Source organism: Gracilinanus agilis, chromosome 3 (genome assembly GCF_016433145.1).
Source record: "Gracilinanus agilis isolate LMUSP501 chromosome 3, AgileGrace, whole genome shotgun sequence".
In the NCBI taxonomy this organism is placed as follows: domain Eukaryota; kingdom Metazoa; phylum Chordata; class Mammalia; order Didelphimorphia; family Didelphidae; genus Gracilinanus; species Gracilinanus agilis.
Genome location: NC_058132.1, coordinates 456,519,058 through 456,540,012, shown reverse-complemented (window position 1 = coordinate 456,540,012; position 20,955 = coordinate 456,519,058). Strand labels below are relative to the sequence as shown.

Genomic DNA, 20,955 nt, shown 5'->3' with positions numbered 1-20,955 from the left:
TTGATGATTTTCTTATGGTACTCTCAATTCTTTTCCCAATTTTTCTTTTAACTCTTATTTGATTTTTAAAGTCCCTTTTAAAAACTCTTCTAGAAGTTCTTTTTGTATTTTACTTCAACTCACATTTTCCTTTGATGTTTCATTTATAGCTGTTTTTTTATTCTCTTCTAGGTTTGTGCCATGAATCCTCCCTGTCATAGTAACTATATCATTAGGCATTTTTTGGTGTTTTTTGCTCATTTTTACAGTTTATTATATAACTTTTGACTGTATAATAAAGTTGGACTCCTATGTTGGAGAAGTCAATTGTGCCAAGCTTCTTGTGGGGCTTGAGGCTTTGCTTCTAGCTTATAGGAACCTGAGGAGCTGCTGGCTTGAATTAGTGATAGGGCTTATATAGTGGGGGGCCTCAGTTTCTGGTTTACACAGTAGAGGACTTCACTGCTGACTTGTCCTGGGGCTTAGGCCTCACTGGTTAGCTTGTGAAAGATTGAGGTCCTACTGCTATGAGGATGGAACCTCCTTGCTGGTCTATCCTGGAAGTGAAGCCTTACTGTTGGCTTTCCCTGCGAGTGGGACCTCAGTGCTGGCCTACACAGTGAAGGGCCTTGCTGGTGAGCTGCACTGGGGGTTGATGTAAGCCAGTATCCAATTGAGACCTCCCTGCTAACCTCCACTATACCCCACCTGCTGCTGGCTTGCTTTGGGTTGAGGCTTCTCTGCTGTGGGGATGGGGTCCCTTTCCCACTGGGGTGCTTCCTGCCCTGGCTCAGGCTGCCTGCTCAACACTAAGCTCCCCACACCCCACCCCAGAGAGACAAACCTGATCCTGCTGATTCCCCAAGTTCTTCTGGGTAGAAAAACACTTCACTACTCCAATATTCTATAAAAGGCTTTGTTTAGAGGGGAAACGGGTAGAGAGATCAGGTAAGTTCTCTCCTTACTCTGCCATCTTGGCACCAGAAATTCACCAAAAATTTAAATTGAATTACGAATGGGAAATGACTAGTTACTGATATGGCAATTCATTTTTAATAGGCTCACTGTATACCATCAAAAATTTTAGAGTAGAGAATCAAAAGCAATAATAAGTTAAAAGACTAAATAAGACTAGGTAGTTTTGTCATTCAGCTGATGTCATCTTCAGCCTGACCTATTTCAAAATGGGTAAGAGATAAAAGAACATGCATCAACTCAAACTATCATGATTTCTTTAAAAAAAATTTAACATAAATTAATCACTACAATGAGGCCAGGAGAGACTAGAAACCATCTTAGCACTTTATCTCATTGCCAAGAGAAGTTACATGTAGGGAAAAAAAACAATATCGGTTTAAAATATAAATTTCTTTGTAATATGAATGCTATCAACAAGGCACTGTGTCAAATGATAGCTATCTCAAAAAATGTAACTATACATAATAAGTAAAAAGTTATTGATTAAATGCTTCTGGGCAGGAGAAATTAAAATTTACAGGTTGTAGATATTAAGAAAAAGGATACTCAAAAAGTCTTCCTGAGCTTTAATAGGTATTTTTTTAGTCAGGCCTTAACTAAGATAAGACAATCAAAGCTTTGGACCAGGGCACCAAAATTTAGAAGGCAAAATCTTCTCTCCAAGATTTACTCGTTGAATACTGTTACCCTAGAAACTGCAATCCCCAGCAAAAACTACGATTCCCAGAACCCCACTCACTTCCTATCGTAGACATAGACAGGATATAAATTGGGTGGAGTTCCATGTCTAGCTCTCTTTTCCTTCCTTTAGGTGGCTTTGGTGGAGTGGGATTTTTGACAGGTAGAAAACTTAAGTCATGTGGTTCTATTTTGTCAGATAATAAACTTTTAAAAATAAAAAAAAATACTTGAATACAACATTAATTTAACTCTTACAGTACTCACAAGTGAGGTGGCATAGAAAAGGGTCTCTAGTTGATTGCAAGAGGTTTAGGATTGAATGAGGAAAAGTTTAACTTCATTATATATGTAAGACTTTAGTTTTTATTTATTTTGAAAGCAAATATTAATGTAGGTACTAAGGCAGTGATGGGCAAACTACGGCCCTGCAGGCCAGATATGGCCCCCTGAAATGTTCTATCTGGCCACGCAACATTATTCCTCATCTGACAAATACAATGAGGATACAATGCAATGAGACTTTGAAAGAGTTGCCTTAGAAAGAGACTGACAGATGAGCATTTTCTTTCCTTTGGCCCCCTCTTTAAAAAGTTTGCCCATCTCTGTACTAAGGAGTTAGAAATGACAATATCCCTAGAGACCTCTAACAAGTTAAAACATCTGTTAAATTATTATTTTCTAAATTTATATCTATAATGAGAATAAACAAGGCTATTCCTTTTGGTGTTACCTCTTTAATATTTTGGGTCTCTCCCAACAGAGGAAATATTATCCTTGGCAGTAGGCATACCTGGTTTCACAATGTAATTCTTTCTTCCTTTCTTTCTTTCTTAAACTCTTATTTTCCATCTTTTTTTTTATTTCCATACAATTCTGTGTATTGGTTGCAAGGCAGTGTAAGCATTAAAATTAAGAGACTGGCCGAATCCCTAGGCACATTCACAAAGCAGTCCAGTCAGCACCAGAACACAGAAGCGAAGAGGCCAAAAATCTGCTCTTGCCTCAGTTTATCAAATCTTTTCTCCACCTACTTACTCTGACAGGTAACACCTCCAGAGCCAACTAAGCTTTCTAATTTGCCTATGCCACTCAGGGGGGCAGTGCCAGGGGAAATCACCCTGCCTCATGTCTTGTGACTTTTGACTCCATTGCTGCATTTTCTGGCTGCCATTCTATCCTCATGACCCAATCTATCTAATGATTTCCCTCACACGGTCCTTGCTTCCAGGCCGCATGCCAGATACACATAGTTGTCATAGGGGAAGAGTGGCAACAGCTAAGCAATGATGGTTAAGTGACTTGCCCAGGGTCACAAAGTTAGGAAATATCTGAGGCCACATTTAAACTCAGGACCTCTCATCTCTAGACCTGGCTCTCAATCCACTGAGTTACCTAGCTGCCCCCTATGCAATTATTTCTACAAATCGTCAGGGTGTAGATACCAGGAATAAGGACACTCAAAAAGTTCCTCTGATCTTTAATAGGTTTCTTTTTGGTCAGAACTATAACTAAGATAGAACAACCAAAGCTTTGACTCAAAGTACCAAAATTTAGAAGGCCCAATTCCCTCCCCCTTTACAAATGCATTTAATAACTTATATTTCTTAATACACTATGGAATTTTGCCAGGAATTGAAAGCAAAATCTTATTATCTCATAGTTTTTGGATTCCAGCCTCTTCCTTCCTTCTTCTCTTCCTTTCTTCCTCCATCCCACCCTTCCTTCCTTCTTTTCTTATGAAAACTAGGCCAACATTTGCCCTTCTTCAGGCCAGTGATACCGACCATGGTCTCCCTAGCAGAGACCCCGCATTCATTCATTCTTCTCCTTTCTTTCAGGACCCTGGGAAGTAGTCAGCTAGACTTACTGGATGTTGACCTGCAGGAAAGTACTTTCTAATTGTCTCCCTGTTTCTCTTGGGTTCTAACTTTCTCTATTGGACATTCTTGTTCTCACCTTTCACATTCAGTTCTCATTCTCCTTGGCAGACAAAAGCTAAATAAGAGTTGAACGTTTGTAACTTCTCACTGTCATCTCTTACTGTTATCCCATCTAGCTTAAGCAGCTATCTTATCCTTTCTTCAGACTTCCACCTTTTCCCAATATGGCTTTTAAAAGAAGCATAGATAGTTAGTATTTGCATTCCTTCAGCAGAGCAAAAACAACTGAGCTCAGTACCTCATCACAAAGAATAATGAGTTAAAGAAGGAAGCTGCCATATCTTAAATATTATTAATAATACCCATCTGCAAGCCACTCTAGGAAGGGTTTTTCAAGTTAGTGAGTAAGAGTCTATGGACCATGAAAGAGTCTATGGATGGACTTTAAGAGATTTGTGAGTCTGGATGGGAAAAAAAAATTACACCTATATTTCAATGTAATTTATTTTCTTTGCAATTTTATGTATTTTATTTTATGTATTTAAAAATATTAGCAGCTAAGTGGTTCAGTAGATTGAGAACAAGGCCTAGAGTTGGAAGGTCCTGGGTTCAAATTTGGTCTCAGACACTTCCTAGCTGTGTGACCCTGGGCAAGTCACTTGACCTCCACTGTCTAGCCCTTATTGCTCTTCTGCCTTGGAATCAATACAGAGTATTAATTTCTAACACAGAAAGTAAGGTTTTTTTAAAAATATTATTCAGGGTAAAGGTCCATAGGCTTCATCAAACTTCCAAAGAGTCTCATAACACAAACAAAAAATATTAACTCCTATGCAATATTAATGATTTCCCTCTCTTACTCGACTGAATTTAACTTAATATTTGCTTTATTTTCACATAATTAGTTTCAGACTTTTAGTGCACAGTACTTGCCCTGGCTGCCAAACTGATTAGTTAACTACTCTACTGTAGTGCCTGTCTGTTCTGGTAAGAAGCTCCTCCTAGATGCTTCATCAATCAATCAATTAATCAATACGTATATGTTAAGAGCTTACTATGTGCCTGACACTATTAAAAAAAAAAGGAGAAAAAGCAAAACCAGTTCCTACCTTCAAGGAACTTACATTCTAGTAGCATAAAAAAAGTATGGGGGCAGGAGGCTGGGTGGGAATGGTGGTGGAAAGAACAACATATTGTGGAAATTTATTTTTTAAATACTTAATTTATTATTTCCTTACGAGGGCCATAGATTAAGGAGAATTTCTCTGTATTCCTGCATTCTGGTCAAAGACTGCTTTTTACATTTCCTTTGTCCTTAGGAATCCCAAGGAATGTCTTCCATTTAAAAAATTTTGATTAATAGACAAAGACTCTTCTTTCTGCCTATGTGATCTTCATCTCTTATGGTTTGGAGATGGGTTGAGAGTTTGATGGACCACCTTCTAATTAGCTGCTTTCCATTTAGAGATGTCTTGGGATGTTCAAGAGAGAAGCTGAATAATGACCTCCCAATAAGTTTATATGAGACCCTGGGCCAGGAGAGTTGGGATTTTTTATTTTTGAGAGAATTAATTAATCAAATTCGGATGCTTTGATCAGTCAATTAATGAGTTATTTTAAAATTAGGAAATACTGCCTCTTAAGAATTTCAATCATTACAGTAAAATTAGATATATAGTGTAAATGGAAGGTAACCTTAGAAAGTTTCTAACAGTTTTTTTATTATTTTAAATAAAAACAATCAAAATCAAAAGGAATTTATCTTATCCTGCTATAAGCAATAGAAAACAAGTTCTAAATAAGTCACTTCCTTAATGTATATATTTATTCTTTAGGACCTGGAAATTCCTGCTCAGATAAAGGTTAAACTTACATGACCCAGATCTGAGGTTCCTTCCAACTTTGAGATTCTGTGACAATATTAAATTAACTGGAATGTATTTTTTGTTTTTGTTTTTTTTAATAATACTGAAAAAAGAAAAAATGATCCCAAAACAAATGATAATCAGAGATTTATTTTAAAAAAAAAGAAACTTCCAAAGTATTTACTAAAGACAACATTCATTCATCCTAATCTCTTCTACCTACAGTTAATATAATTATCACAAATGTTGCCAATAATGACCCCAATTTACTGCAAGAACTTTAATCATCAAATAAATCTTCTATTATACTCTTTAAACTCTATGAAATGAGGACAGAAACAATGTTTTAGAAAGCTTTTCATCTAATCATATTTCTTTTCAGGTAGCTTTCTGGTTTAAAGATTTTTATCTATTGATATAAGAGAAATTTTTCAAGTGGCTCTGGAAGACACAGTTGATAGATAGCATAATGACATGATCGACCCAAACACTTTCGAATACAAAGACGGCAGAGCTGGGCAAGTGAAGAAGGACCTAAAGGAGGAGGGGGGAAATGAGGATAGAAATACATATAAGGCATAAGTTAGAGAGTATTAACAAAAGGAAAAGTTACTACAATATTCAGTTACTCTTTTTTAAAAAGGGTCTTTTGTGTGGGAGAACAGAAAATGAAACATTTCTCCCTTCTCAGAGCAGAGAGGCAGGGAACTATTAGGCCAGAATATTGTAAACACCACCAGATGTAGTTGATGCATTGAATGCTTTTGCTTAATTGTACTTCTTTGTCATGAGAAGGATTTGGTCTGGTGCAGGGAAGGGTTGAAATGACTACAATGTTAAAATAAAAGGCATCAATTAAATGTTTTAAAAAGAAAAAAAGTTATGTTCAGAATAGGAATTGTAGAGTGGCACAGGAACAACAAACATAAATTGGAAGGATAGCACATGCTTATTCTTTTGGAAAGGAAGTATTTGTTTTAATGGATTTTTAAGTGACCAGAGCATTACCAGTAATGAGGGATGAGGTTTACCAGAGGCAAGTTAGGAATGGAAATATATACTATTAACCTAATGTAGGTAAAACACCTTAATGTAGAAGAAGCTTGAGATGTCTTATTCTTTATAATTGAAGTGATTCTCATAGGACATTCTTGTATCACATATGAAGAACAAAGTCTATCCTAGGAGTAAAACTGTGTGAGAAGGAAAGTGTCTATGGCAGTGATGGGCAAACTACAGCCCACGGGCCAGATGTGGCCCCCTGAAATGTTCTATCAGCAGTGACATTATTCCAAATCTGACAAATACAATGAGTAGGATACAATATAATGAAGCCTTAGAAACAGACTGACAGATGAGCATTTCCTTTCCTTTGGCCCCCTCTTTAAAAAGTCTGCCCATATAATAAGGAAAAAGACTTGTACAAAAATATTTATAGCCTCTCTTTGTGGTGGCAAAAAATTGGAAAAAGAGAGAATGTTCTTCGATTGGGAAATGGCTGAACAAATTGTGGTATCTGTTGGTGATGGAATACTACTGTGCTCAAAGGAATAAAGAACTGGAGGAATTCCATGTGAACTGGAATGACCTCCAGGAATTGATGCAGAGTGAAAGGAACAGATCCAGAAGAACACAGAGACTGATACACTGTGGTAAAATCGAATGTAATGGACTTCTGTACTAGCAGCAATGCAAGAATCCAGAGCAAGGCTAAGGGACTTATGAGAAAGAAAACTAGCCACATTCAGAGGAAAAACTGTGAGAGGAAAAACACAGAAGAAAAACAACTGCTTGAACACATGGGCTAATGGGGATATTATTGGGGATGTAGACACTAAACGATAACTCTAGTCCAACTATCAATAATATGGAATTAAGTCTTGATCAATGATATATGTAAAACCCAGTGGAATTGTGCATCAGCTAAGCAAGTTTAGGGGGGTTTGGGGGAGAGGGAAAGAACATGAAACATGTAACTATGGGAAAATATTCAAAATAAAAATTTTTTAAATTTAAAAAAAAGTTTGTCCATCACTGGTCTATGGAATTATTTGGCCTGTCTGTGGAGGTCTGAGGACAGCGGTGCAGCTAGAAAACAGCTAGGGATAGAAGTTCAGCCAGAAACACTACCCAGCTGTATACAGAGCATTGAGAGATGGAGGCAGCTATCTATAGTCCTGTGTCTCTAGGAACTTGAGTTTGATGGAGAGACCTCTGGGGATTGTATTTTTAGATTCCCATTAGGTGGTACTGGCTGGATCTCAAGCAATAAACCAGAGAGTCTCTGAATCTCCCAACAAAGAGCCCATCTAGTGTGTGCTATAGCCAGGATGCTTTGTAGAGGAAGCTTGAACTTGGAAGCTTTTTTGATGGAACTAAGGAAGAAATATGTGAACACTGGAAACAGAAAAGGTTATTATGATACTGAGTTGTTCTTTTTAAAAAAAAGGCTCTTTTGTACTAGGATGCTGCTTCTGCATGGAAGTCTCCCAGGATAATAAGCTAGGAGGACTCAGAAATACAGATGAGTCAAGAGATTATGAGCTGTAATGGAATATCAGAAGTAGAGAAGGGCTGTTTTTATACTCTTTCCCTTCCTAATTTGTGTTTGACCTGCTTATTCATCTTCTATGAGAAATGTCTCTTAGAAAAGAAGCCTATTGTATAAGTCATCATCCCTTTAGAAATCTCAGAGTCATAGGAATGATTAAAATAGGCATGTAAGTTTTAGGGTGCTGTGGGACCAACAAGAATTCCACATGATTGGAAACTTACCTTGAAAACTGATCAATGAATTATTTAAATCTTGGGACTCAAAACAGGGGAAGCTTCTTGAACAGTTGCCAAATTTAGACTTCTCTGGAGGATGGTAATACAGATAGACATTCCAGGTTGCCTAGAAAATTTCAGACACTAGAATGAACTCTGATAGACCTAGTAGTCTTTCTTCTACAGTAAACTGACATTTAAAGAGGAGATAGAGAAAAGAGAAATGTGTTTATAAGAGATTTCTATTTGAGCACTAGATGGCCTCGTCTGACTCTGAGATATTATAATCCTAGGATGAAAATTCTGGTTCTGAAGTAGTTTGTAAAGAATTAAGTAAGAAATTTGTCAGTTCTTGAGTAATATTCATAGTCAACCTGGTACCGTAAGAAAAATATGTTGGATTTAGCATCAGAATTCCAGGAGTCCTGGGGTTAGGGAGGATGGCTTTGGGTTAGACCACAATCAATTTTCTAGGCTTATGTCATTGGATAGTAACTAGTTTAGTACTTGTTTAAATTACAAGAATGACAGATTCCTGGCCAGAGATGGCATATACTTAATAAAAGCTCTTAAGAATATATTGGTCTGATGTCTGAAAAACCAAAGGGGCTTTAAAGTGAAAAAAAAATATATGTGAAATAATTCTAAAGTGGAGGAAAAAGATGTGCTATAGATACAAGGATAATTAACAAACTAACTTGGATTTTTGAAAAATATGTATGGAAGATGGAATAAAGGGTAGGTGACAGGGGATGAATACACAAAACTGTCACAATTCTTTCACAATAATGTCAGGAGTATATAAGCTTAGAATAAGTTGAAGATAGTGAGGAAAGCCAGCAACATCGTTAATGCTGTATTGGGGTAAGGAGGAGATTCAAAGAAAGTTCAGAACTCCTGACTGGGTCAGATGGGACAATAACGAATGCTCAAAGAACTGTTTAATTTTTATTTGCATCTCTTGTGCCAAGAAAAATTATATTAGAAGTACAATAAATAAAATGAAAATTACTTATAGGAGATGGTACTCAAAGAGATAGTAAAAGATCACTTCTGAGTCTTGGATGAATTTAAATCACAGTCCAAGTAAATATTCTCAGATACTGAAAGAACTGAGACACAATTACTAGAGAAGCTAAAGTATTTTCCCAGTTTTCAAAAAAAGCAAATGAAGTAAATCTATAATCTGTAGGTGAATGGCATGACTTCGTTTCCTGGCAACATTAAAGAATGGATATTATATATCTAAAAAAAGGAAGTGGCATCACCAAGGTCAACATAGCTTCAGCAAGGATAGGTCATAGCTGATTAAATTTATTCCCTTTTTTGACAAGGTTACTAAACTAGAATTTCAAGAGCATGCTATAGAACTTTGTATTATTTAAGAAAACATCTGTCTATTTTTGGGGGGAAAATAATAGGGGCAGCAAGGTGGCTCAATAGATCCAGAGCCAAGCCTAGAGATGAGAAATCTGGATTCAAATATGACCTCAGACACTTACTGGCTGTGTGACCCTGGGCAAGTCACTTAACCCCCACAGTCTAGCCCTTATTGATCTTCTGCATTGGAGCCAATACTTACTATCAATTCTTAGGCAGCAGGTAAAAGTTTGTAAAAGAAGGAAGTAAGGAAGGTCATGAAACATTATTTGCTCATTGTGGGAAGACTGGGATATTTTGAGATTCAGCCCCCAAAGAAACCATAGTTAGAGAGGAAGGAGTCAGAAAGTGAGTAATGGGGAAAATAATGGTGAGTGTGTAATGAGGTTGCTATCAGATGTTGTAGAGTACAATGGTGAACCCCTAGGTTTGGGAAGGATACCTTTTGCAAGAATGCAAGACTCTGAAATTTAGCTTAAAAGTTAAAAGAGAAATTTATTAATTTGGAAAGTAATGTTGAGAATGGCTAGGAGGATATGAAGGTGAAATATCAAGGTGAGATAGCAAGCAAGGTGCAATAGCAAGATGAGAAGTTGTTCCTTGGACATGGAGGGGAACAGCATGGATGGAAAAACTGTCTTCCCCACTTACTATGTGAGTGGAACAACCCTAGGGGTTGCTCCCAGAATGCTTCAGTTCAGGAATTTTTATATTCTTTACTACAATGGAGACATGACTCTAGTGTGGTAAACACTCAGGCATTTGGTGGGGTGTTTGGTCATCTGACCAGGTTTGCCTGACCCGGACCATAGGGGGTGGCCCTCATAGTTCAGAGGACAGATAGATGTCTGAGATACAACTTGATGATATCCAGGTATAGCCTGGAGATGCATCTCCATAACCATTTCAAACTAAAAGACAATTCAAAGGTGATACTAATCTCAGGGCCTTACAGGATCTATCAGATGTTCTTAGGTTAGGAGTCACAAGGACAGGAAGGAGCAAGAGAATTTCCCTGTATACAGTTTGCCTGGGTTAGAGGTATAGTGTCCATGCTATCTCTGTACAATGCCCATGTCAAGCTTACAACAAAACTCACCCTTGGCCCCTGGTCCTCTCTCCCTCTTTCCAGTGCCTTCAAGACTACAGCTCCAAGCTGTGGAAATCTGTCCTGTTATAGACAGCTAGGTCACCACAGCCTGTTAGGAATAAAAAGCTCACCTCAAGAATACAGCACTGTAGCATTAAGTACTAAAAAAATTCTGGACTGCCAAGTCCAGGGAAAAGAACTAAGGAATAACGGGACTGGGACAGGACATCCGGACAGGACAATGCATACTTTTGAGGGTTATGTAGCATTCCATCATGCCTGAGGGAGAGGGAAAGAATACAGCATTTGTCTGGGACCAATACTGACCACCCAAAAGTAAGTTGGGATAGAGACCTGGGCTGAGGTACTTCGAGATCTACCCCCAAAGGAAACAAAAATTAGAGGAGAGGGAAGAGGAGAAGGATTTCAGGAAGAGGAAAACTCGATCTTGAACATAAACCAATAAATCTACAGGAAAAACAGTAACAACAGAAAGAAATATGCCCTCCAGATGTGGTAAAAGAGTTCGATCATCTATGAATAAATACTACAAAACAAAGGAAAATGATTTAACTCTTGATAAGACAGAGGACCCTGAGATATTTGAGGAGACTATTGAACACAATGTTCATGAGGTGTTCAAAAGAGAAATGAGAAGTAACAGAGCAGAATTTATGCCCATCTAGCAAACATGGCAGAATAGAAATGCTGGAATCTGCAATGTCAAGTCTTACCAAAGAAACAAAAGAGAAAAATAATAGATGGGAATGAAAATACACAGAACTGCAAGACAATCTATAAGAATGTAAGGGAAAAAACCATGCAAAGAAAATATGCTCACTATGCAAGTAAAACATACTGATCTTAAAGACAGGTTGCTCAGAGAACCTAAGGTTTTCCACAAGAACATGACAGGACAAAAAAAAAAAAACTTAACACTATAATAAAGGAAATAACAGAAGAAGACTGTCCAGAACTTCAGGATATAGAACATTAAATTTCAATGGACAACAGACAGATCTCCTTCAGAAAAACAAAAATAGAAACAACTCAAGATAACAGATACAAAGTAATTAAATTTAACAATTCAAATCAGAAACAAATTCTTTAAGGGATCCAGAGGAAGACCTTCAAATGCAAAGGAAGGACATTTGAATAATGCAAGACTATTCTGCACCCACTAGAAAATGTAGGAGTGAATGGAATAATGTATTCCAAGGAACCAGGAAGCTCCCCAAGACCTACCCTGCAAATTTGAACTTAGCCATACATTTAAAAAGATGAACATTCAATAATAAGAAAGAGTTTGAAATATTTTTAGAATTAATTAGTGTATTTAAAAATTTTTCCTTTTTGTGTATAGGAAATTACATTTGCCTCTTCAATCAAATAATGAAAATGTGGGGTGGACCAATTGGGAATAAAATAAAGTAATTAAAATAAAGTAATTCTTTCTGAATTGGATAAAAGGTAACTGGCCAGCACAGTGACTGGCACACTATACTTATCAAACAAATTGCTTGTTGATTGATTAATTGGTCATTCAGTCAAGATTTTCAGAGTAAATCATTTCTATTCACATCAATACTAGATTAGTTATTTCTAATTTGCCTCTGGGTTTCCTCTAAATATAAAATAATCAGATTTAGTTAAAAGTAGACATATCTTGGTCAAGGTGGATCATTTCTACACTTACAGTGAGACTACTTTTTTCCTATATTCTTTTTTCCCTTCTAAAGAAAAATAGCAAATAGTATCTCAGGACCATACTTGGTTATAATGTTATAAATTAGAGCTATCAGATGACATGAAAAAAATAAATTAAGCATTTAAGAAAGCTCAGTAGTGATAGAATTTTTGTGTTTTTTTTTCCATCACCAATACTCCTTGCCCCCAGTCCTATTTACTCCTAGCATCTACCACAATGCCAGCCACATGGTAATCATTTAACAAATGCTTGATGAATGAATGAAATTATTTGTCCATTGATCAGTGGAAAAGTATTTATTAAGTGCTTACTAATGCTAAGCACTGTATAGAGAAAAGCCAAAATAAATAAGTTCCTGACTTCAAGGAGCATACATTCTAAAGATGGAGACAACATGCAAGGTAGTACAAGAAGGTAATCTCAGAGGGGAAGGCACTAGCAACTTGGAGAAAAGATAAGGGATAAAATCAGAAGGAGGAGCATTAAACTAGTATTACCTTCTCGAAGTAAGAGTGCCTGTTCCACACTGCTCTGGGGAGCTGCCAGATCAAGAGCACACTTGCCTTGATGGTTTAAGCGTCTCAGACTAGCACCATAGTCTGCTAATAGATCAATGACTTCTGCATTGGATTGCCTGGCTGCTGCATGCAGTGGGGTATCCAACCATTTGCCTTGGTCAACACTGGCTCCTTAAAAGAACAAAAGTATCACAAGATATTATTGAGTACTTAACTAAAGATAGAAAATAATTTTAAGTATGTGATAGAGAAGACAGAGGTTGCATTTGAGGACACTCTAATTGTCACTAAGTATTGGGTATATTTCTTAGAAAAATGTCAACCCTTCCTAGTAGGATGAATGAATGAATAAATAATAAAAAAAAATTAAAATGCTTACCATGTGCAAAGCATCAGGCAAAACAAATAGAAAAGAGTACCTGTCCTATAGGGGCTGACATTACAATGGAGAAGACAAAACATATGGAAGGTTTTCTCTGCAAAAACAGATAGAAAGGTACTTTATTCCTTAGGGTGCAGTAGTTAAACATATGCTAATGCTTCTTCTTTAATATCATTTCCACTCTTTTCAAATAATAGGAATTTCTAGTGTTGAGCTATTTGTTGTGCAAAGGACTTTGTTGGCAAGAACCCTACTTTCTGAGTCTTGGGTAGCTGATTCTATAGCACCTATAGGAGCAGTTGTCAGGCTCCACCTACCTCTATTTACACAGGGGTTCTTACCAGGATGATGAGTGAGGACACTCAGCTGGAAGCAGTGTTAATCCCAAGACTCTTGGGATCAGGACTCTGGCTGCCCTCATAAGGGTCTGAAGTGAGATGGTGGTCAGAGTGATTGATGGCTGTGGCATGACTTGCTTGTCACATGCTCTCTCTTATTCTCCTTTATGGTACCTTGCTGCTTTAACCCAGGCTGGCTTGCCTACTGTATATATGAATGTAAATTCTGGTTTTTTAATTTTATCTTTATAACTCTAGTGCCTGGAATAGAGCCTTGTATAAAGTAGGTACTTAATAAATGCTTGTGTATTACATTATAGTGAATTGGATTCAATGGCTAATTCAAGGCCTGGAGTATCTATAAAACTATCTAGACTACTTTTTATACAATTGCTTTAATTCCTTGTATATTTGAGTAATTAGACCCCTGTCAGAGTTTTTCGTTATAAAGATTTTTTCCCAATTTGTTGTTTCCCTTCTGATTTTGACTACATTGTTTTTGTTTGTACAAAAGCTTTTTAGTTTAATATAATCAAAACCATTTAATTTACATTTTGTAATTTTCTCTAACTCTTGCTTGGTTTTAAAGTCTTTCCTTTCCCAGAGATCTGACAAGTATACTATTCTGTGTTCACTTAACTTATTTATAGTTTCCCTCTTTATATTCAAGTCATTCACCCATTCTGAATTTATCTTGGTGTAGGGTGTGAGATGTTGATCTAGACCTAATCTCTCCCATATTGTTTTCCAAATTTCCCAGCAGTTTCTGTCAAATAGTGGATTCATGTCCCAAAAGTTGGGCTCTTTGGGTTTATCATACACTGTCTTGCTGATGTCATTTTCCTCAAGTCTATTCCACTGGTCCTACCTTCTGTCTCTTTGCCAGTACCATATTGTTTTGATGACTGCTGCTTTACAGTATAGTTTAATATCTGGTACTGCTAGGCCCCCTTCCTTCACATTTTTTTTCATTATTTCCCTTGAAATTCTTGATCTTTTGTTATTCCAAATGAAATTTGTTATAGTTTTTTCTAATGCAGTAAAGAAGTTTTTTGGTAGCTAGATAAGTATGGTGCTAAATAGGTAAATTAATTTGGGTAGAATTGTCATTTTTATTATGTTAGCTCGTCCTACCCATGAGCAATCAATGGCTTTCCAATTGTTGAGATCCAGTTTTATTTGTTTGGAAAGTGTTTTGTAGTTGTTTTCATATAATTGCTGTGTTTGTTTTGGTAGATAGATTCCTAAGTATTTTATATTGTCTAGGGTGATTTTAAATGGTGTTTCTCTTTCTACTTCTCGCTGCTCTAGTGCGTTGGAAATGTATAGAAATGCTCAAGCCATTCCCCAATTGATAAATGGGCAAGAGACATGAATAGGCAATTTTCAGGTAAAGAAATCAAAAGTATCAATAAGCACATGAGAAAGTGTTCCAAATCTCTAATACTTAGAGAAATGCAAATCAAAACAACTCTGAGGTATCACCTCACATCTAGCAGATTGGCTAAAATGAAAGAAGGGGAGAGTAATGAATGTAGGAGGGGATGTGGCAAAATTGGGACATTAATGCATTGGTGGTGGAGTTGTGAACTGGCTGACAATTTGGAACTATGCTCAAAGGACTATAAAAGAATGCCTGCCCTTTGATCCAGCCATACCATTGTTGGGTTTGTACCCCAAAGAGATCATAGATAAACAGACTTGTACGAAAATATTCATAGCTGTGCTTTTTGTGGTGGCAACAAATTGGAAAAGGAGGGTATGTCCTTCAATTGGGGAATGGCTGAACAAACTGTGGTATATGCGAGTGATGGAATACTATTGTGCTAAAAGGAATAATAAACTGGAGAAGTTCCAGGAGAACTGGAGAGACCTCTGGGAACTGATGCAGAGTGAAAGGAGCAGAGCCAGAAGAACACTGTACACAGAGATTGATATACTGTGGTAAAATCGAATGTAATGGACCTCTGTACCAGCAGCAATGCAATGACCCAGGACAATTCTGAGGGATTTATGGTAAAGATGCTGCCCACATTCAGAGGAAGGACTGCAGGAGAGGAAACATAAGAAAAACAACTGCTTGAACGCATGGGTTGGGGTGGACATGATTGAGGGTGTGGACTCGAAACTACCACACCAATGCAACTACCAACAATTTGGAAATAGGTCTTGATCAAGGACACATGACAAAACTAGTGGAAATGTGTGTCGGCCAGGGGTGGGGGGTGGAGTGCGGGGGGTGAAGGGGAAAGTGGGAGCATGAATCATGTAACCATGTTAAAAATGAATATTAATAAATGTTTAAAAAAAGATAAAAAAAACTATCTAGACTAGAGTTTACTTCAGAGTATTTTGTTGGAAGGAAAGTTTCTTCCTTTGAATATCATTTCAAATGTGTTTTTGCCTATGAGAAGCGTGTAATAAAAATAAGAGCTTTCAGATTAAGTTGCTAAGAAAAAGTTACAGCTTAACTCCAAAAATCTCATAATACACAATTTACCAAAAGGTTTTTATTTTTTTTTTACAAACATTAAGGTAAGAAGAAGAAAATAATGAAATCTAAAATCCAGTATATTTTCCTTAAATATTAAATTTCTCGCTTAAACACTATTTCAATGATTAGACCTTGTGAATTCATAGGAAAATTAATGAGGCCACACATTTTCCTTACTCTTTTTTGTCATTGGGTTCTTTTATTATTGTAAAATCACTAAAATGATGATTACAAATTGGCATGGGCATCGTACCCCCCAAAACCCAAGCAAACTATAAGCAGGGAAATTCCCTTGCTCCCGTCTGTCCTTGTGACTCCTAAACCAAGAACATCTTCTGGTAACTTCTGTAAGACCCTGAGATTATTACCATCTTTGTATTGTCCTTTAGATTGAGATGGAGATAGAGATGCACCTCCAGGCTACACCTTGATACAATAGGGCTGTATCTCAGGCATCTTTCTCTTTCCTAAACTATGAGGGTCTTCAGGCAGACCAAGGTCAGATGACCAACCTTTCCCCCTCTCCCCACCACTGAATGCTTGAGTGTTTACCACTCTAAAATCACATCCACACCATGACACAACATTACGTCCCCACTGTTGTAAAAAGTATATAATCTCCAGAATTGATGGATTCTGGGAGCAACCCTCCCGGTTGTTCCACTCATGGTTGTCTTGCTGACCAAAAATTTGACACCACTAATAAATCTCTCTTTTTATTTTTAAGCCAACTTTCAGTCTTGCACTCTTGAAAAAGGTATCCTTCCCGAACCCCAGGGGTTCACCTCTACACCCCACAACAAAATGATGTGAAGGAGATCTGCTGAATATTGCCCCAGAGCTAGCATAATTTCCATTAGTTTGAACTTGTTAAACCCAGAGCAAATTAATTCCTAGTCCCTGACAAGTGCTCAGTATTAGATTTCTTGCAGAACAACCACAAGAGAACTAGCTCAGTCAGAATTGCCCTCAGTTAAGAAAAAATAAGTCATTTCCAGGGTTGGTGGCTCCAAAGATTCTGACTTAGTTCAAATTTAGGCCCAACCTGATCTAGTCACCTAGAGTTTTTGTGAACTGAACAGGACTCTTGCCAGGAAGGAAAGTAGCCTTCACTTTTCCTTGCAGGTCTTTTGACATAGGAATAGTTTCAATGACAATCCCTGGGTGGAATGATTTTTCTGCCTACACTTGACAGAATATTTGAGAATTTAAAACAGCTCAATGTATGAAAAAAGTTAATTAGAGTCTTGCAGCTAACTAAAAGCCAAAGTAACAAATTAAAGAACTTGAGTGGCCCTAGACTGAGAGTTATTTTTCCCTAATATTAATATCAAGATTATTATTAAGAGTTAATTATTATTAATTATTATTAAGAGAGTTTCCTTTTTGCAAGACCATGATCATAGAAACCATGAAGGGTAAACGTTGACCTTATTTTCATTTCATAAATATGAAAAAACTTCTAAAGGTTACCTAGCTCAAGGAGCTTCTTGACACAGTCCATCCTCTGATAGTTGCAGGCCACATAGAGTGGAGTTCCATGCTGGGGAGCTTCTTGATCAATATTAACATTATTTGCCAGCAGGATTTCCATACATTCCCTGTGACCTAATTAACACAGAAGATAATCTCACACAAAAGAAGAATAATTGTTGAATATTCAAAGAATGAGAGAATTTTGTAGTTAAAAAATAAGTTGGGAAATTACTTAGTACATGTTTTTATTTTGCTGATGAGAAAACTAAAGGCCAATGAGGTAAAAGTAAGTCACTTCTCTAAGACTCCAGTGACAGAACCAGGGAAAAAAACTTAGGCTTTCTGATTCTCAGGCCACTGAACATTCAGTGGAATCCCACTTGTCTTATTTTTCACATATCCAGATGGAAGTGTACTTGTGTGTGTTTCTGAAAAATCTAAACATAATAGTGAAATTGCACTGATATTATAAAATATTATAAAAACAATTCACTGATATTATAAAATAAATGATAAAGTCATTTAAAATTTATCTCAGATGCTAAACCTGATTTATGATTTTAAAAAACACAACAAAATTATTGTTGAAATGAGTATCTCTTCATCTCAAGCATTTCCTTGTAGATAAGCCAGTTATGTCAAGAACTTATTTATGAAGAGATTGAAAACATGTTTACAAGTTGACTTTATTTATTTGTTTGTTTGTTTGTTTTTAAACCCTTACCTTCCATCTTGGAGGCAATACTGTGCATTGGCTCCAAGGCAGAAGAGTGATAAGAGTGGCAATGGGGGTTAAGTGACTTGCCCAGGGTCGGGAGGGGGGGGGGGGAATATCTGAGGTCCTGAGGTCAGATTTGAACCTAGGACCTCTGTCTCTAGGCCTGGCTCTCAATCCACTGAGCTACCCAGCTGCCCCCCACAAGTTGACTTTAGTCAAGATCATGAAACTATCCATGAACCTTTATGTTCTCAATTCCTTTTGAAATAAGTAAAATAAAGTCAAGTAGTTTATTTTCAAAGAATAGGTCTAATTCAGGAGATAAGCACTGAAAGGAAAGGATATCCCTTACTTACTTCCTACAGTGGGTCATATTTAGTAAGTACATATCCAAGTGTATATGTAAAATATAGGTTTATAAAGCTGAAAGGAACTTTTGAAACCATCAAATTAGTTGAAAATCTGTTAAGAATGGGTTATGAATCTAACTTCTAATATAATTGTAGACAAATGACCTTTTATTAATTTCAAGTGCATACATTATACACATGCCTTATAAAGATCCTTAGGCTTATCTAAAGAAATTTTTTAAATTATAATTATAGCAATTAATTTATGTCACTGGGTTTCTGAGATTCTCAGTTTCTGTAAGCAGTTTGTTGCCTTTGGTAGCTTAAAATCTTTAAATTTTTTTTATCTCTTTAGTTTATCAGACTCTTTCTTTATAGGTAATAGAAAAGTAAACCTTTCCAATCCTCTTGGAATTATCACAACTTAAAAATTAATAGAGTCAATTAAGTGAATTTGTTTGTATATATATGTTCATGAAAGTTATGTCCTCATAAAATACAAAGTCAAGAATTTGCTTATATTTTGGGAAGGAAAAAGTAATATCAATATAAGAAAAATAATACTCCTTGATTACAAATACCAGTAAAGGGAGTATTGCCTGAGCCTGAGACTTGGTTAGAAATGTGAGAAATTTCATAGAATTTCTGAGAAATCTAAACATAATTAGAAAATTTTAAAAAGTTCCAGTTATTTGTTACATATAAATGGATTAAATCAGTGCAAAATGTTTCTCTCCATAAACAATGATTAATTTTGAAAAAAAAAACCCAATGAGTAGATCCAAATTAATGAATTTGCTAATAGTTCCTTCATTCTGGACAATAACCAATGTTCGGTCTTTAGCCATAATATATAATTTATCCACATTTGCAGAAGGATAACCTAACATATTGTATATGTGTTTGTGTTATGCTCCTGGTATGAGCCCTTCCCTTGCATTTGGAGGGTGGGGCCAGGCTACCTGAGGCCAAAGGGGTGTAGCAGTCATCAAGCTCTGCTGGGGGTGGGGGTGGGGGGGAAGGGAGAGGCCTCGATGGGGGCTGAGCCAAGCTCAGCTGCTTTCAGAATGCTCCACACCCTGTGTTCACTGGGGCCAGGCTCCCAGGCAGCCATGCCAGGAGCCTACAGTGCCCACAGAGAGGTCTCTGGGTGCTATCTTTGGCTCACATGCCATAGCTTCACCATATAGGTCTAGAATATCATGAAATGAGAGCAGGAAGAACTAGAACCTTCATGACTTTTCTTATAACTTCATACAAAGAACAAAGAGTCTCAATAGCTAACCTGTTTGACCATGGCTAAACAATTTACTCCCTATTCCAGGTTATCCACCTCTAAAATAAGCTAATATTCATTCTTTAATATGTCCAAAGATTATGTGTTTGGAGTATTTTAAACTTCTCCAAAAAAGAGATGCTCTTTGAATTCAAAGTCATCATGTTCTTGTGATGAACAGAAAGGCTCCCAAAACCTTGATCAACAGTTGTTCTTTGTCTATGACCTGTGACCAATTGCTCTTTCCGAACTTCAGTGCTTATCTCCTGAATCATACCTATTCTTTGAAAATAAAATACTTGATTTTTTTCCCTTTATTCAAAAGGAATTGAGAACATAAGGGTCCATGGATGGTTTCATGATTATAGCTAAGTCAACTTGTGGTATTGTTTTCAATCACTTTATAATTGGGTTCTTAAAGTAACTGGCTTATCTACAAAGAAATACTTGAGATGGATAGTTGTTTTTATCATAAATCAGATCTAGTATCTGAAGAAGTTTTCAGATCATTTTATCATTTATCTTACAATATCAGTACAATGTGTAATCTTAATGCAGCACTTGAATAGCTGTAATTTTGCATTCATAGATTCACTAGCAAGTAAACTAAACTATCAAAAAGCTTGCCCATGGTCTGAGCATTGTTCTTGTGAACATGCTACAGAAGCAGCCCACAGGGAACAGCCGAACAGGAGACTACCCCAGACTCAGGAAGACTGTGAGAAGAGATGCTCTACCTCTGCAAGTGAAAAATTAAGTATTTAAATTAATAACAATGATCTCCTACACCTCCCACCCAGCAACATAATTCAAGAGACAGACCAGAATGTTTCCTTCAAGGCTAATTCCTACTTAATTAGTGGGTGTCCCTCCCTTAATTTTCTACCCATACAGGCCGTCCTTTACTCAGCTGCTGAGGGGATTTTCCTAAATTTTTACTTTGTGTCATTCCTTCTTCCCCCTACTCAATAAATTCCAGTAGTTCCCTATTATTTCTAGGATAAAATAAAAACACCTCTGTCAGGCATTCACAGGCTGATCTCTCCCTGACTTTCCATTCTTCTTACACTCCA

General features: G+C 36.8%; 1 protein-coding gene across 7 annotated transcripts in view; it reads right to left on the bottom strand.

Annotated features, from left to right (window-relative positions):
* The window catches only part of ASB11 (ankyrin repeat and SOCS box containing 11), a 67,927-nt gene that overhangs the window by 7,613 nt on the left and 39,359 nt on the right, over positions 1 to 20,955 (bottom strand). For 3 of the 7 annotated variants that reach the window (XM_044670359.1, XM_044670362.1, XM_044670363.1), the window contains 2 exons: positions 17,536 to 17,670; positions 12,828 to 13,019 (listed from right to left, as the gene is read on the bottom strand). In XM_044670359.1, the coding sequence (XP_044526294.1) occupies positions 12,828 to 13,019; positions 17,536 to 17,670 (327 nt within the window). Of the gene's footprint in view, positions 1 to 5,517; positions 5,918 to 8,158; positions 8,280 to 12,827; positions 13,020 to 17,535; positions 17,671 to 20,955 lie in introns of those variants that run through there. The other 4 variants (XM_044670361.1, XM_044670360.1, XR_006505823.1 and 1 more) reach the window with 3 other exon arrangements.